The 18,796-nt window shown below is 34.4% G+C and overlaps 2 protein-coding genes across 17 annotated transcripts in view; both read left to right on the top strand.

Moving 5' to 3' along the window:
- The first annotated feature begins 549 nt into the window (after positions 1-549).
- On the top strand, positions 550-11,064 carry wdr55 (WD repeat domain 55). 2 transcript variants are annotated; one of them, XM_046867029.1, is made up of 9 exons: positions 550-585; positions 1,418-1,495; positions 3,480-3,619; positions 4,068-4,168; positions 4,363-4,450; positions 5,937-6,116; positions 6,975-7,074; positions 8,211-8,380; positions 10,676-11,064. In XM_046867029.1, the coding sequence occupies exons 1-9, from the start codon at positions 565-567 to the stop codon at positions 10,998-11,000; spliced, it is 1,203 nt and encodes a 400-aa protein (XP_046722985.1). In that variant the 5' UTR covers positions 550-564; the 3' UTR covers positions 11,001-11,064. The 2 variants fall into 2 exon arrangements, with proteins under 2 accessions (XP_046722985.1, XP_046722984.1); XM_046867028.1 differs by lacking the exon at positions 550-585 and adding an exon at positions 1,109-1,180.
- Positions 11,065-13,460: 2,396 nt separating this feature from the next.
- p4ha2 (procollagen-proline, 2-oxoglutarate 4-dioxygenase (proline 4-hydroxylase), alpha polypeptide 2) overlaps positions 13,461-18,796 on the top strand; it is a 64,035-nt gene continuing 58,699 nt past the window's right edge. For 3 of the 15 annotated variants that reach the window (XM_046867990.1, XM_046867993.1, XM_046867985.1), the window contains exon 1: positions 13,461-13,860. The gene's annotated coding sequence lies outside the window, so the exon portion shown is untranslated. Of the gene's footprint in view, positions 13,861-14,256; positions 15,231-15,686; positions 15,793-15,908; positions 16,369-16,545; positions 16,721-16,892; positions 17,055-17,214; positions 17,563-18,796 lie in introns of those variants that run through there. The other 12 variants (XR_006928000.1, XR_006927998.1, XR_006927996.1 and 9 more) reach the window with 12 other exon arrangements.

Below are 18,796 nucleotides of genomic sequence, written 5' to 3'. Positions count from 1 at the left end.
GCACAGGTCAAAATAAATAGAAATTCCTAATGTGGCATGTTGGTACTATGACTGGTAAAGAGAGAGAGATAGATGATATGATGGAGAGGAGAAAGGTAGATATATTGTGTTTAGGAGACCAAGTGGAAAGGGAGTAAGGCCAAGAACTTTGGAGGTGGGTTTAAACTGTTCTAGCATGGTGTGGATGGAAAGAGAAATGGTGTAGGGGTGATTCTAAAGGAAGAGTACAGTAAGAGTGTAGTGGAGGTGAAGAGAGTTTCTGATATGGTTATGAATGTGAAGCTGGAAGTTGAAGGGGTGATGATAAATGTCATCAGTGCTTATGCTCCACAAGTGGGTTGCAAGATGGAGGAGAAAGAAAAATTTTGGAGTGAGTTAGATGAAGTGGTAGTAGGTGTACCAAGAAAAGAGAGATTAGTGATTGGGGCAGACTTTAATGGGCATGTTGGTGAAGGAAACAGAGGTAATTAGGAGGTGATGGGTAGGAATGCCTTAAGGAGAGGAATGTGGAAGAGAAGGCTCTCCAGTGCATACGTCCTGTTTCCTTTCCTGTTTGCAGTTGTGATGGACAGATTGACGGACGAGGTCAGACAAAAGTCTCCGTGGACTATAATGTTTGCAGATGAAATTGTGATTTGTACATGAGCACATGTGTGTAAATGAGAGGGAGGGCAGTGGAGTGGTGTGTTTGCAGGGAAAAGAGGTGGAGAATGTGGAGGAGTTTAGGTACCTGGGGTCAACAGTGCAAAGTAATAGAGTGTGTTAGAGAAGTAAAGAAAAGAGTGCATGCAGGGTGGAGTGGGTGGAGAAGAGTGGCAGGAGTGATTTGTGATAGAAGAGTATCTGCGAGAGTGAAAGGTATCACTGTGGTGAGACCTGCAATGTTGTATGGTTTCGAGACAGTGGCATTAAGAAAAAGACAGGAGGTGGAGCTGGAGGTAGCAGAGCTGAGGATGTTGAGGTTTTCTTTGGGAGTGACGAGGATGGAATGGATTAGAAATGAGTTTATTAGAGGGACAGCACATGTAGGTTTTTTGGAGACCCGGTGAGGGAGGCGTGATTGAGATGGTTTAGACATGTGCAGAGGAGGGACATGGGGTATATCGGTAGGAGAATGCAAAAAATGGAGCCACCAGGAAGGAGGAAAAGAGGAAGGCCTGGGAGGAGGTTTATGGATGTGGTAAACGAGTATTCGGACAGACTGTGACATATTTTATATTTATTTATTTACTTGTTTATTTTGATTTAACCTCTTACAATTTCTTTGACTATCTAGTGACACATATAGCTATACACATATATCTATAAAAACAGTTGATTAATATGCAATCTTGTAGGAAACGAAAAACGTCTCCTTTCGTTGTCCGGGCCACCGTAGTTTGAAGACCTTTAACCTGGAAGTTTATTTTTTCGGCAGACAAGCAACATGGCGAGCACCGAGTTGAAACACGAGATTTCACCAGAGGATGAAATTCTCAGTGCTGTAGAAATGAATGTAAGTAAATTTTTTTTTTATACATTTTCTACATGTTAACAAGTGTAAAGCATACGGACGCCATGGGATACTAAAGACTTCCAATATACGACATACGGAATGCAAAATATTGTTAAATCATAAATACACAACTACAACTGCTCTACATTTGGCATGATATGAAGTCGACTGCATCCAAAATCTCTGCAATTCCTCGTTGCTTCAGGGCGCCTTGTCCCCTGTACCGGAATACATACGTATAATGTAGCAACGAAAAACTGCAGTGATTATAGATGCAGTCGACTTCATATCATGCCAAATGTAGAGCAGTTGTGTAGCAGTATGTAGCAGTTTTTTCAATAACAATCTGTATACGTTTGGGAACTGTGGAAACCGGTTGCTGGAGTTTTGGGAGGGGAATGCTGTCCCATTCGTATCGGGTACAGTATTCTAACAGTCATGGGTCTTCTTTGGTGTTTTTTTCATTTAATTTCTACTACGAAGCTATGCTGTTGTAATATATACAGTATGCGGTTTAGCACATTCTTGTATATGCAAAGCCTTCCCCATGGAAGCATATGTTGCTCTAAAACTTGTATATACTTTTCAACATTGGTGGTGCCTTTTCAGATGTGAATGCTGTCCATCCCGTAGGCTCTAATGTACCCTAAACCATAAAGTGCTGAGAACGTGTTGGATGGTCTGTCTCTTCTTTAGTTTAGAGAATGTGATGCCCAGATTCAAAACAATAATTAAAAATTCTGATTTGTTTGACCACAGAACAGTTTTCCACTTAGCCTCAGTCTATTTTAAATGAGATTTGGCTTAGATAAGGTGGCAACATTTCGGGATTATGTATGGCTTTTTCTTTGCTTGGCATATTTTTAACCTGCATTTGTGGATGACATTGTGAACTTTGTTCACCGACAATGATTTCTGAAGGTGTTTCTTCATGCAGAAATGTATATTACAAAATTAGGATGCTAATATTTCCATACCACGTTATGCATTGCACTGCAGCTACATTATTGGATAATTAGATGAAATGCATGAACCGGTGGGTGTTTCTAAGCTGTTTCTAATAAAGGCTCAGAGAGAGTATTAAATGATTTTTTATCAAGGCATATTGAGCTGCTTTTTAAGATTTTCATTAGTCTACATTGAAAACAATGAATTAAAATGAACTGACTGTTATTGAAGGGGCAATAACATTTCTGAAACTTTTTTTTTTTTTTTTTTTTTTAACGTTTCTGAATTAACATTAAACAGAACTCAGACTTAACCATTTTAGATTTATTTGAAAAGAATCCAGTCTGACTACACTTTTAGAATGAATGCCAAGAATAATGAGACTTTTCATTTGGCTTGGAATGGCTTGTTATTCTATATTTATCAGTTACAGTTATATTTTTAAGATGAGACTTTGAAATATACCTTCCAACAGCTATTTGGGTTAAATGTGGGTAAAAGTCAGTCAAATTACACATATGTATAATTATGTTTATGTTGTGGGTTTTTTATATTTATACAGACATGTTGCACAAACCATTAGTTCTCCTTTCTCTGCTTCTTCAGGTGACTGTGTGACTTCTGTCTGAGACAGTAACTAAAAACAAAAAATGCAGTTTTCTAATTCAGGAAAATCTTTTACATACATGGGAGTTTAGATTTTGATGGGTGTTTTTATATTATTTCATTGGCAGACATAATGGCTACAATATTACATATAGGTTTTGGCTGTAAACAATAAGACAATTAAAATGTGAACAACTTTATGTAATCAGATTATTAAAAAAATTATGATTTACTTAATGAACATTTTAAAAACAACTTTTTTTTGGTGTGTAAAGTATAAAATGCCACATTTCCTAAATCTCCTATTCAGGGTTGGACTGAATTTTGAAACAAATCAATTAGAATTGTGGTATATATTTGACTGTTTCTTTATATTTCCCTGTATAGCCATAAGGATTTAAAACTTTTGTCTCATATTGTTTTATGTTAGGAAGAAACATCCAAACCCCAAACACAAAAGATTAGAGAGACTCCAGAAGACATCAAACAAGAGGCCATTGTTAACACGCTGGCATTTCATCCTAAAGAAGACATCCTTGCTGCTGGAGATGTGGATGGCGACATATATTTGTGCGTTTCTTTTCAGTCGAAAAATGCAGTTTAGCACATATTCATGAGAAACAGTAATGGCTTATTTTTGTCTACATGTTTTAACAGGCACATATATATATATATATATATATATATATATATATATATATATATATATATATATATATATATATATATATATATATATATATATATATGACTATAGTACCTATGAATTTTGTAGCTCTTTGATGTTAATCCCTTCCAGGGGGTTTCCTAGAATGCTTCCAAGTAGGAAATCTTTACTAGGTTAAAAACATTAACCATTTAAAGAACCCTTTGTAGTCCTTTTTTTTGCCAAGATAGTAGTGCATGTTAAAAGCAGTACCAATATACAGCAATGTGTTAAACTACTACCTTTTAAGAATTTACCTGCTGAAAACAATTGAAAACTACCGACACTTTTATGCCCCTACCTGCATTGCAGATACAGATACTCTTGCAATGATGGGGAGAACAAAGAGCTATGGTCATCTGGGCATCACCTGAAATCCTGCAGAAAAATTGCTTTCTCAAATGATGGAGAAAGTGAGTGAGTCTGTATTAACATGCTTTATTAATCTTTACAATGTCTGTCTAGTTTGGAAACATCTAGTCATTTATTGTTTTCGAAACACTTCTGTGATGAGGTGTTTTCAAACTTTTTACAGGCATTGTATATACGTAAAGTTTAAATCTTTTTAAAGATGAATTGTTTTAGTACATTTCTCTCTCTCTTTTAGAATTATTTAGTGTGTCCAAAGACAAGGCTGTTCACATCATGGATGTTGTGGCTGGAAAACTTGTTAAGCGTATTCCTAAAGCTCACAGGTATTAAACAATTAAAAAATGTGAATCTGATAAATGTTACATACATTGAATCCAGTTGTTACTTTCATGGATCTGTCTGGATAATTTATACATTCATTGTCTGTGCATGTTTGCAATGAGACGCACAAACATTGCTTTCATTTTTGAATATAATTGTTTTATTTAAATAGTAGATTTTTAACCTTACAGCCATTCAGGATATAGATGGGATAGCAACAGAGAGTTTTGTGCATTTACATGATACTATAAAATTTAATTACCAACATTTGAATAGGATACGGGTTCTAGGTTTTAGCTTGATTTTTTTATGTAACTTTGAGCAAAATAACTGCCACCTGCCAATCTATTTTAATTTGGTCGAGTACTCAAACATCTGTAACATTTTGCTTCTTTGTATTCATTTCAACGAAACCGAATTTGAACAGGCTTTCCAAAACAAGCAAAAATATAGCCGTAAGCAGCGATTAGCTGTGTTCAAGCGCCTAAGGCATTGAAGCTCATAAGGAAAAAGACATTGAGAACATGCCCACCGATTCTCCAATCGACCTCCTTGTGAAATAGGTGATCCAAATTCATTGGCAAATGGCGGCCATGGTTTTTGAGATATGGCGAATGTCTGCATAGACCCTTGTAACCGTCGATCTGAAACTTGTCATGCAGTGTCTGTGTCCAATGGCACATTTCAGGTCGACGATTATGTAGTTAGAGCCATTTCTATGGATCTTCCTTACCTTATAGCACCAACAAAGTGTCCAAGCTCCATAAATCTTTTTATTTGACCAAATATTCAGCTCATACAACTCACCGAGTTTGATAATGGTCTATGCCCATGGAACATTTCTGCACTGGTTTGGTTCCAATCAGGCAAAAAAAAACTAGGAACCTAGTTTGTAAAAAAGTAAGTTTTTAAAATAATGAAGGATTTGATTGACTTGCTCAGCATCAGGAGATCTATCAAATGATATGACGATTAAGTGTATGAAGATAAAGCGTGCAATACACAATAGTTTATGCACTTGAAAAACATGATATTGTGGCCCCCCCCCCCCCCCGTGTTTGTTTTTTTTTTTTTTTCTTCCCAAAATTTGTACAGGCTTGGGTCAAACATGCCCACTAAGTTTCATTCCGATAGGCTTTCTTAACCTTGACTAACAGGTGCTCAAAATTTATTGGCTGATGACATGTATTTTAGATGAATGTCTTCACATTTTGGCACATTGGACAGAGATGCTGCATGCCAAGTTTCAGGAGAGATTTTTTAAAAATAGCAACATTTTTCAGAAAACTTCGTAGAGTGAACCTCTTAATAGGCATTTTCTATGTTTTGACTCTAGGATTCCAAGAATATAAAACGTGTGAATCTTTGACAAATGTACAAGCTATGAATAAACTATATTTTTAAACTGTAGTTTCAGAACTGCGTGCTGGATAGTGGGGACAGTGTTTGAGAGTACCTGCTGAAAACTGACTTTATTTTTCTGTTTAGCAAGTCTATCAATGCCTTGCTGTTAGTTAATGAAAATATGATTGCCACTGGAGATGATGAGGGCACACTGAAAGTGTGGGATATGAGACAAGGCACTTCTTTCATGTCAATAAAACAACATGAAGACTACATCAGTGACATAGCTGTTGATCCAGCGAAGAAGACTTTACTATCTTCCAGGTACTTAAGCTTATTGCAATGATAAATGATACAAATTGAATTGGTGTAATTTCTTTCCCTTACAATTTTAGAAAAGTTCCACTGAATTTACAAACATTTTGGATGCACTCTCTTTTTCCTCATATTCGCATGCATTTTTAATAATTCTAGACCAATAACATAAGACCAATGAAATTTCCGAACGGAAACGAAAAAACGCACCTCACCTGTGTTCTGAGCTGCACGGCATCGGGAGAAAAAAACTTTATTTTTTTAAACGCACGACGATGCCAAAAGGTAAACTCCAGAGAGAAATAGTTGTGAAAGGAAGGAGGAAGACAGTGAACAATGACTTACTTGGTCGGCTACTGTTTAGATACAAGCCATTGTAGCGCGTTGAGTCTGGGTGAAGGGAGAGCTCACTAACTCCAGTTACAACAGAAATCATATAAGCACAGACAGGTTTCCAAAACTCGTGCTTTTTTTATTTTTCTTGGCAAAGAAACTTAGAAATGAGCATCAGAAAATAATAAGGACATATTCCTCATCTTGCACACATGCAGTAATAGTGGAAATATACAAGCGCAACAAATTTCACCCGTTACACTGTGTGTAACGTGTCTTTCGTTAAAGCCTGTGTAAAGTTCATTAGTGTAGACGCCTGCGGCTTATAGACAGGTGCGGTTTATTTATGTTTAAAATACAAATATTTGTAAAATTCACTGGGTGCGCTTTATAGTCCGGAAATTACAGTATACAGTTAAGTGCATGTTTAGATTTTGATTAGTTTGTACTTACTTATTTGCATAACTAATATTTAAATATAACTTGTCTACATATATTGATTCTGCTTTATTTTTATCTGGTGGGTTTTGCTAGTGGTGATGGAACTCTGGGTGTGGTAAATTTAAAGAGAAGACGATCTGAACTGCTCTCTGAAATCCAGGATGGTGATCTCACTTCTATATCCATTATGAAGGTGATGCACACATACACACTTTATAAATTTTTTTAGATTAGATTTAACAACATTATTCAGCCTCTGGCAGCAGATTTGTAATTTAAAACTTAAAAAACAGTATAATCATGAAACCTATTAAGCCTGCTGGTTGTAGCTCATGGGGAAAAAAGTGTTAGGGTTGTATGGTACAGTCGAACCCACTTATCTCGACCTCGGTTAACTCGCCAACCCTATTAAGTCGAAGTTTTTGAAGTGGAACCGCTAAATTCTCGCTTTGTCTTAGCATTTTTAATCAGTTATGTCGATTCTTTTATGTTGACGAACCCTAATATCTCAAGCACAAGGGGGGGCAAATTTGCCACTTAACGTCGGTTATCTCGATGCGCATGACCAATCGCTGGCTTTTGCCACGTCACCATCTCACTACCATAATTTTGCGTGTATAAGACGCGTCTTATAGAAAGTTTTACATACTCCTCACCCAGGGTGCGTCTTATATATGCGAAAATACGGAAGTGAGACGGCACTGTGCAGCCGCAGAAAAACTCGCGGAAGTGGCAGAAAAATCAAGCCTTACAGATGCTACAGGTGTAGGATACGTTTCAGAGCTGTGTGTCAGAGTGAAATGACTTGAGAATTTAATGTTGACACTGGTTAGCTTTTTGTAAAAACGAACTACACCCCGCATATTTTTTGTGATTTTGTGAGCGATCTTTGTGTTTGCAATGTTGGAGAATATAATAAAGGTTTGTTTTGATAATCGACGGTGGTTTGTATTGTATACTTGTAAATCTCTGCTGTTAGTTGGTGCACTTTTGCCTTTTGGTGTAAACAAACATGTATGTACATTTTTATAGCATGCCTTCGTCAAACACATCATGGCAAAGCTGTTGTGTAAAAAAAACCTCCAAAAACACATGCATGTACATTCTCATTTAATAACGCACATCATGTACATAAAAAAATTCAAGCACGTTAATATATTGCCACCATATTGGTTTTTGTTTATCTCGATCATCGGTTACCTCGACGCTTTTTGGCATCCCCTACGCCGGCAACATAACCGGGTTCCACTGTAGTTTGGTAATTTATACAATTGTTATAAAACAAACTTGCTAACTTTAACTGTCTTTGTGCTTTTTTTATAATGACAGCATGGTCGAAAAGTGGTGTGTGGCTCCAGCGAAGGGATGCTCTACATCTTTAACTGGAACGGATTTGGGGCAACTAGTGATCGATTTGCCCTTCAGGCAGAGTCTGTAGACTGCATTATACCGATTACAGAAAATATTTTGTGTACTGCCTCTATGGATGGAGTCATCAGGTAAGGGAACATGCAAATGGATATAACACTACAGTGATTAAAACTGAAGGCAGTAAACATGATTGAAACTACAGGTTGTTCCAAGATATTGTATTTAAAAAATTGCACTTTTCTTTTCTGAATACCTGTTTTTACTCCTATTTATTTATTGATATTTCTTAGTTCATGTCGATTCCTCTCCTCCTGTCTAAAGGATTTTGGCTAAGTTTGACATCACCCATTTTATATATATATATATATATATATATATATATATATATATGTATATATATATGTGTATATATATATATATATATATATATATATATATATATGTATATATGTATATATATATGTGTATATATATATATATGTGTATATATATATATAATATTACATTACACACACACAGTACAGACCAAAAGTTTGGACACACCTTCTCATTCAAAGAGTTTTCTTTATTTTCATGACTATGAAATTTGTAGAGTCACACTGAAGGCATCAAGGGCTATTTGACCAAGAAGGAGAGTGATGACATTTGAGAATATGACATTTTTCAGTTGTTTCACACTTTTTTGTTATGTATATAATTCCACGTGTTAATTCATAGTTTTGATGCCTTCAGTGTGACTCTACAATTTTCATAGTCATGAAAATAAAGAAAACTCTTTGAATGAGAAGGTGTGTCCAAACTTTTGGTCTGTACTGTATATATAATATATATATTTTTTTTTTATAGACCCGGTTTGTTATTATAATTATTTTCTATGTTGCACCAGGCTTATTTGTTTCTTGAGAGGCTTAAATTATTCTGCTAAAAACTTTATGTAAAGCCAAACATATAGCTGTTTTGAAGCTGACAGGAATTTAAGGTAATATCTTTTTAATAAGAGTGATTGATACAGATATATTACAGAGTTATGGAAACAACAAAGGAGTGTTAGCATCCATAAGTTTAAGCATAGTAAAGTTTTTATTAATGTGAATTATTAACAAAAAAAATTATGAATTCTTCACTCAACCTCGGTTATTACTTGTCTAGGTGTGTTTTCTTATGTTTTTATTTATTTATTTATTTATTTTTATTAACTGACATTTTTAAAAAGTTCAATTTATGTTTGACACTTAAGACCATAAATATTTGGACATGCAGTTAATTTAGTCTTTTATCACAGTATATAATAGGGGTGTATGGTACACGCATTTGTACCGAAAGATTTCAGTACAGTGTTTAGGTTCAGTGCACGTGTACCGATTGCATTCCTTTTTATGTGCGGAACATAGTTAAAATATACAAAATACGATTTGTAGTGTGTTGTTTTTCACATTCTGCCAACGGTAGCAATTTGAATTCCTTGGCGTTTTATGTTCAGCTTTAAGAGTTTCTCTTAAAAGGAGAAAATCCTGACAATTCCACATATCGAGGGAGTGAATAAATGAAGGATGGAAGAAATAAAGACGTTTTTTAAAGTATGCTGATAATAAGTAGAACGGTTAAGTAGAACAAATCTTTTAAAATCAATTTAATTAATATAATAAAAACTGCATGAAATGTTATTCTTTATTTTATATATATATATATATATATATATATATATATATATATATATATATATATATATATATATATATATATATATATATATATAATATAAATATAATTTTTTTTTTAATATATTTTATATTATTTAACCAAGCAGGCATTTTATTTAAAATAGTTTTAAAAGTGTAAACTGTTCTTCACAAATGTTGATCAAAAACGGCAAACAATTTTTGCGTTTCTTCCCCCTAAGTGTACCCAAATTGAACTGAATTGAACTGAACCATGAATTAAAAACCGAGGCACATAAACCCTGTACTGTTGCACACCTATTAAATAGAAGTAGAAAGGAAATAATGAATCTCAAAGTGCTTTTATTTGTATACAGATTACATAAATGCTATCGGGTTTAATATACATTTTATCATTTTTATAATAATTATATTAAATGGCCTGGATAGGAAATCATACTAATTTGCCTAGTATTTGACACACATTTGATTTACATTAAATCAAGTTATTAAATCAGGCTGATAGCTGTAGAATACATTTTTGCAAGAAACATTCAGGTAAAACAAAAGTGGTATATCAAAGATGACATATAAAAATCCTTTAATGAATCAACATGCAGACACCAAAAAGCAGTCAATTCAGTAAATATTTCTTTGTTTGAAATCAGAATGGTTAGTTTAGTTTCCAAACTTATTCACATGCATGCTTTGGATAGTGCTTTTTCATGCTTTAAATTAATGTATTATATTTTACCTCCTCTGCAGAGCTGTCAATATCTTGCCTAATCGGGTTGTTGGCAGTGTGGGGCAGCATATCGGGGAACCCATTGAGGAAATTGCTTGCTCATGGGACAAACACTTTCTTGCCAGCTGTGGTCATGACCAACTCATCAAATTCTGGGACATTTCAGGACTCTCTGCAATGAGGGTCAGCGATTACCGACAGCAGAAGAAAAAAGATGGCCATCTCAAGGCTCTTAGTAGTAAAGCATTTGAAAGAGCAGGGGACTTTTTCTCTGGACTACTTGACATGAATGAGGTGGACAGAACAACAGAAGAGGTGGAGGACAGTGATGAAGTGGAAGATTGAAGCAGTGAAATTGTTTGTTTGTTTAATTTGCTATTAATTGAATTATCCAAATAGTTTTCATTTATTTTCTATATCTATTCATCTACTCATTCATCACATTTCAGAGTGCATCAATTATTCAGTGTGTTAATACACTTAGAAATAAATGTCTAATCTTTTAAAAGAAAAAAAAAACTTTGCTTAGCATTTATTTTGTGTTCTCCAAGATATAAAGTGGCTTCAAGTATGCACATATTGTTATAAAAATTTAGACCTAGAACAGGGTAAATATCCAGTGAGTTAGAGCTTCACCCCGGAGGTGTCCCCTTTTCTACCAAAAAAAATTTAATATTCATTCGTTATATGATGATAATCCATTTGGAATAAGACTTTAACAAAGTGAAAAAGTAACCAATACCATCCCTACTTTGAAAGCAGGCTGGTGGCAGCAATATGACTCAGACCGCAGACTGGGGTGACTGTTTATCTTCCAACAGGCACAAAGCCAAGATGACAAAGGAGGAGCTATGGGACTAATATATATATATATATATATATATATATATATGTATCTATTTTTTCTGCTTTTTTTAATTTTATTACCCTTTTCATAATTTATAGTACTTTATATACACATACATGAATTAAACAGAAGGGATGGATGGATATGTATGACAGATATTGACACAAGTACAGATTAAAGTATATAATAATAAAATATGTACTGTGCGGAAGGGGGTGTTTTTTTTTTTTTTACTTTCCATAAGTGGGAAAAATGTAATGTTTTTGATACACTGTGTTTGAATATTTTACAACTGTAATAAACATATCTTTACAAAAAAACATTACTTAGGCAAATGGTAGTGTTACCAAAATGTTAACAAATTGACAAAATGTTTAACCACAAAACAAAACATCAACATCAACAACAACTTTCTTTGCATATTCATGGTTCTTGTCTCTAGCTTTTAATTATTCCAGCTGCTTTGTGACTACATGTAGTCAAAAAAAAATTTATAGTGCAAATTCTTTTTTGTTTAAAAAAAAAAAGTGTCAGTGAAATATCAAATGGAAAATACAATGCTTACCATGTCTGTAAAAGAAATCTTTTTACATTTGGATTGTAGTATAATAATATATATTTTTAAAGATTTGTTTTTTTATAACCTCTTCATGCTAATAAAGCCTAATTAAATTGATTCAGGTAAACAAAGAGAGTAACACAAAACATATCTAAATCCTAATATAAAAGGCTAATACCAAACTAATCAAGTAAAAAAAAATCCAGGAAAATAAGTCCAGAACACAGAGATGTGATGGCAAAAAACAGGTGAAAAGTAACAAATGACATACCCACATTACTGTAATTGATTAGGGTTTTTTTTTTTTTTTGTGAACTTCTACTTTTTAAAGTAGTTTTAAAAATCTGTAATTGTAATTTGTATGTTTTGTTTGAAGTATTGCACTTAACTACATTTTCAATCATATCTGTTACTAAGTAAAAATAAAATAAAATAATGCAAGCCAAGAAAAAAGAAAACTACTCCAGCCCCAGAAACTACTGCACAATTGGTTTCCTAGGTGGGAGAACAGACCCCCTAAACTCACAAGAAAGAAAGATGGAGCTGGACAAGTCAGGTGCCAGTGATGCAGACCCAGCTGAAAGTGTAATGCTGTCGAAAGGAAGTTCATTGCCTGCGTTCACTGTCTGAATTTGCATTTCCAATTTCTCCCATTATCATAAATGACATACCAGGAGATCTTTTTTTGCTGCGTAAGTGTATAACTTATATTAGACTAAAGTAAATGGACTGTGGTGTTTTTGTTATTGCACTTTAATTTGAAAGGTTTTCTTTGAATTAAAAACAACTAATTTGAGATTTATATTCCCTTGTCCTTTTTTTCTTCAGTAATTCACATATGAAGAATAGACCCCAGGTTCTGTGCATTTTGTTTACAAACACTGAATGGGTCTACACCAAGACAGGAATTTACATCAAGTCAAAAGTCAAGTATAACTTTAAATATAATCCTTCTATGATATTTTCTTTTGCACTGGCATTAATTCTCGCTATATGAGATACCTGTCTGTGATGCCGCGTTCTATTTTCTATTATTACGTGTTTCTGTATAAAATTTATGCTTTCCATAGACGTGGCATAATCATGCCACAGTTGGTATTGTGATATTAAGAGTATTAAGAGGTGGATTGATTCAGGTAGGACACCACTGAAGACCTGGGTGTGAAATGCACGACCCACCACTGCATTTTTTTTTTTTTTTTTTTTTTATTGCTTGCAAAAAAAAAAATATTTTCATTGTGTTCGACCGATGTCTATCTTTTTTAACCAAAAGAAGACATTCTTTTTCCAGACTTATTTTGTTCTGCACTGCTCGGCCACCGTACATTCTCTCACGTGGCAAGGCGTGATTTACCGTAAATCCGCTATAAACGACACCCACATTTAGTCAATATAATACAGATTTGGTGTTGACTGCTTTTAAGTTTGAGTTTCTTGCAAGTTCAGAACGGATAAGTAAACTTAGATGCTTGTAGTATGTATTTGATAATATGAAATTATTGCTTAATCAACAAGTTAATGTTTGGTGTCCTATAGGTTTGTTGTACTTGACATTGTATTATTTTCTGGTACTGCATTTACCAACATTTTTAATTAACAAGAGAAAACGAGTTTTGATATTAACGGTGCATTTCGTGTTGCATGAATGTTTTTGCGCGTTGAATAAGAGATTTACGTATGCCCACCAATAGCGTTAAAAAGTGTGGGGGCAAATACGTGGCAGTTATACATTGTTGTACCGAAGCGAAGTCGAAGGATTTTCGGAATAAATTTCAGGTGATACTACATCTTTAATAAAAGTAAGGCTTTATTTTTAATTTTTTTTATTTTTTTACATTTTGCACTAATTCTTAAAGGAATTAGACTTTTTGCTTGTCACGCATAATTTTAGGCAAAAGTTTCTTGAAAAAATGATGTGTACAACTAAGATTTTGTTTTATTTTAAGGATTTTTATGACATGTAGTAGATAAATTAGTTACTTATCGTAACTATGCTTTTAAAGTTAATTTGTTTTAATATTTGAGATAGTTGCATAGCATATATGGTAAATATTTGATTACAGTTGATTGGGAGATTCTAGAAAGATCTCCGCTATCCGCGCAGCTTTTGCGAAAGGCGAATCTACTTTATTATTATTATTATTATTATTATTATTATTTTTATTTATAATTATTTAATTATTCGTTTGTTTCAGTACCAAAAAACCAAGTAAGTAAATACATTTACATTGCATTTAATTGCATTTAAATAAAAAAGTACCAGCAGTTGAACAGGAACAGTACAGAATGATGATTCCCAGATAGCAAACATTCTGGCACAATTCTGGCTTACACTGGGCATTTATGGCTTAATTCGGGCTCTCTTTTGTTCACACCCTTGTGTGAAACAGCTTTCGGGGGAGTTGTGGCATGAGTCTAGCCAGCCAAAAGCAAAAGGTACCTTTTTTGGTTGAGCCCTGGCTTGAGTTTGGTCTGCCATAAAAGAGTAAATAGTCGGCTGAGATATGGGTAGGTTCTGGTTAGCCAAAAAGCAAAAAGATTCATGCTATTTTCTTTTATATGTATATACCATTATAAGGTTAATTTTATCCAAACAGTTTTAATAACATAAAATGTTTTCTTGCAGTTTTTAATTCCTTTAAAATATTTATTCCTGTCGCAGAAACGCATCAAAGGCTATTTAAAATGAGGACTACAAAGTAATTAACCCTGTAAAGCCTACTTTTGTAATAATATAACATCAGTTTTGGCTGTAATAAAATATACCTGTACATTTTTTTTCTTTAAAACCATATTCTGAAGTCCTATTGTTTAACCTTGCAATGCATTTGAAGGGTAGACTTTGAAAATCGGTTGATTTTCCTGGCTGTGAACAAAACCTGCAAACCTGACTTGAGGAACATGATCTTTTTTACTGAAATAAATGAATAAATCAACAATCACCACATGCGGATGACGTCACATTATCGCGAGATGTTAGACTTCTACGTGTGATTTCTCGCTCTCGCGGTACTTTTACCTAATCCGGAAGTACGTAGCGACCAGCCACGCGTTACGGAGGAAATATTCAAACTGCTGTTCAGAGTTTGATCATCACGCGACGCGAATTGTTTGTTTTTTGGAGTTCTTGGAGTGAGTCTATCGACTTTTGCATTAACGTTACATTGAGGTAAGTTGATGCTTTTAATACTGCAGACAAATAAATGTACCACATTATTTACTCGCCATCAATCAATCCGAGATACATGTCCATGGTCATCTTTCAAACAAAGACATTTGGCGTTATCTTGGTAAATGTCCTCACTCTTCCAAGCTTTATAACAATAGAAAACTGGAACCAGGGAACACATTCCAGATTTAAACACCCAAAAAGTCAATTTATCTTTCACATGTTATCCACACGGCTCAATGGGTTAATTGGGGTATTTTGTGGGTAATCGATGCGATTTTGTAAGAAAAGTATCTATATTTCAAACTTTATACACAGAATACATTTATATACAATATAAAGTTAGAATTCTATATACTGCAAGTATGTATAAATCCTTTTTGTATACAATACATTTAATTTTAAAGGTTTACCGGCAAACAACATACTGATTTTTATTTCTTATCACTATCATAGATAATTACAGTGAAGCACGTCGGAAGCTGCCTCTTGCAGAGCAACAAACAGATCTGCAGTCAGAGGCAGAGACTGACCCCCTGAGAGCACCGAAACGGAAAATGAAGTAAGCTTGTGTAATTATTGTAATTCTTTGAAACAGACGAGTTGCATGTCGTGTGTCACTGCAGAAAGGACCATGTTTGTTTAGATGTATTACTCATTTTCTTTTCTTCTCTGTAGATGATCTATTGGTCGACTACGATACAGATGAGGAGGCCATTGCACCGAAAAAGAATTTGCCGCAAGCCCCATACATACAACCACTATCAAAAAGAGCTTTCTCTGCTTTAGATGAGGTTCAACCAAGTCCTCTACAACACAGACCCCAAAGGTCCCCATCTGTGACACAGGTTCCAGGGACCTCAAGACAGGTGTTGATGGAAAGAAGCCCTACCTCTCAATGGCAGAACTTTGAAAGTGCTCTAGGAAAGTCGTTACGGCAAGCAATAGACCTACCTGCACAGTCACCAGCTCAGACTCTTTTCCAGACTGCCCATCAGATGGTTCCAGAAGCAGAAAATTAGTCAATTGTCATGGCAAAGAGGATCAACGCTACAATCTCCCGAGGAGCCAACACAACCTCTGTGGCATCGTGAAACACCCAGAAGAAGCTATTCAATGGATGATCCATTCAAAAAATGTAAGTTCTATTTAATTCACACACAAAGGGCAGTGTACCAGACAGTGCTTATCCTAGTCCCAGAATAAAATGCATGTTTCAGACGCTTCAATTTAAAACGCCTTGTACTGACATCTTAACATGCATCAGTGCCATTGTTTTGTCTCAAGATTTTTTTTTTTGTCTCTCCCCCAACAGTATTCTTTTGCAAAGAAACATTGTACGGATGATTCAAGACCTGAAATCCAACAATGTAAGGGAGATCACAGAGGAAAACGAACTAAGTCCCACTCTTTTTCCAGTGGAAGATTTAAGGTCCCTAACTTCTCTTGAAAATAATCTTCGATCCAGTCCTGAAACAAGACGGAAAGTGGTAGGTAACCGTAAAAGTTATGCACTGTTGTCTGCTGTTATCACTTACAAACCTGGTTCTAATTTCTGTTGTAGTGTGTGATCAACGCCATACAATCTAACAGAAAAAATACTTTGGATTTATCAGTTGAATTACAAGTGTTCAAACACTAAAGCATGTTTTAACATTTCAGGTAATTGAACTTGGATTGCTTGGTGGGGTGGATGCTAAGGACAAAATTTGGCGTATAATGAAACAGACAATAAAAAACGACTTTGCAAAAAAGGATGAACTGGAAAGGCGCAAATGGAAAAAACCCCATTCCAAGGTCTTGAACTGAAAAACGTTGTGATTGGTAAGTGGTTTTATGATTTTTTGCAGCTTTTGTTTTCATGACTTTCACATGGAGGAATGTTAAGAATCTTTGTGTCATGTAATCTAAATACATAAAACATAGGGGCAGAAAGCAATAATGTAAATGTATTTAACCTTGTGTCTGTATGCTTCTATTTTAGAGGCTGTGAGACGAAACCCACCATTTATGCACAAGTTAATTTTGTTTAAAATTTGCACTATTGTTTTCTTTAGTTTTAATTTTGTTTTCACACTTTTGTCATTTTTCATATTTGCCTTTCACGGTATTAAAATGTTTTTGGTCTTTCATAACTAGCTTTTGTTTGGTTTCTTTTAATTTATGCACAACACTTACATTTGTTTTTAATTGTAATATTGGTTTAATTTTGTTTATAATGTAGTTTTTCTTTGCTGTGTTATTCTTGTATTTTGATTTGATTGCTTTGGTATAATTTTTTATTACCATGTTTTTTTTAAAACAACAATTACAATAAACACGTTAATTTGGATTTGTGTGGTTGTGCTTTTTGAATATACACATTTTACCTAGTTAAATCATTTTGGTACAGTTATGGCTTTTTTTTTGGTGGGCTTCTGGATAAGTTGTGGGTGGGTTCTGGGGTAAATATGGTCAATTTGGGCCTTTTATGGTAGACATCTGGGGCTTCTGGATAAATTGTGGGTGGGTTCTGGGGTAAATCTGGTCAATTTGGAAATTCTGGCTTTGTAGCGGGACAGCTGTGGCTGATTTCTGGAGGTGTGAATGGGTTGTGGCTGAGTTATGGTCTGCTTTTGGCTAAAGTCTGGATTACTTTAGGCATGCAGCTTTAGAGCCAATTAAGGACCGTAAGCCGTGGTGGTATGTGAGCCAAAAGAACAGCCTGAACTCAGCCCTTTCTGGCCCAGAAAAAATTTGCTATCTGGGTTCCTTGACAAATTCAAATATGAAAGACTGCTGGATTGTTCTAAGAAACCTTACAGTATTGTGTTGGTGCTTATAGTTGGAATATTAGGTTTTTTTTTTTTCGATTTTCTTTTCAACCAAAATGTCCCGTTAATCCAAAATATCTAGTCATGGGTGACATGTTCAAAGCTATTAGACGAAAGCAATTTTGCATTCAAAACCTAAATAATCACCCACAGGAGATGAAGATAAGTTGATGATGATTAGTTGACATAACTATAATAGGCCTTTTGTTATCGCAGCTACCATAAAACACAACTTTCACAAAACAAAATAATGTGCCTTTAGTTACCACAGCATTCATAGTCAGTTTAAAAGTGCTTTTTTGGCAAATAATTTGGCCTAAGTGAAGGCTCTTGGTAAAACTATATAAAATGGCTGTTAAATAATTGGCTGTAAACTTTATTTTGTGACTGATTTTATTATTCAATGTGCATATTTTTATTGAGGGAAATCGAATTTGTATAATTTTGTTTAAATATTTATTTTTGTATTATTTTTAAAAAATCATGTTACATCCAAAATGACCACAGAAGATTTGGAATTGATTATTTTTTTTTAATTTATGATCTTATCTCATTATTGTGTCTCTGGTTTCAGTATTTAAATCTACTATATCCTAATGGAAGTGCTTGTCTTGAGTACACTCTATTTCCTCCTTGAATATATTAAGATGAGCATCAAGGATAAGGACTTGGCAGCCCATCCATTGTGCCATGGATTCATAGTTTTTTAGCTTTGTGATTGACCAAGAATATTAAAACATATCACAGTATTGC

The sequence above is a fragment of the Silurus meridionalis genome, chromosome 15, assembly GCF_014805685.1.
Source record: "Silurus meridionalis isolate SWU-2019-XX chromosome 15, ASM1480568v1, whole genome shotgun sequence".
Taxonomy (NCBI): Eukaryota; Metazoa; Chordata; class Actinopteri; order Siluriformes; family Siluridae; genus Silurus; species Silurus meridionalis.
This window is presented reverse-complemented; position numbering and strand designations above follow the sequence as displayed.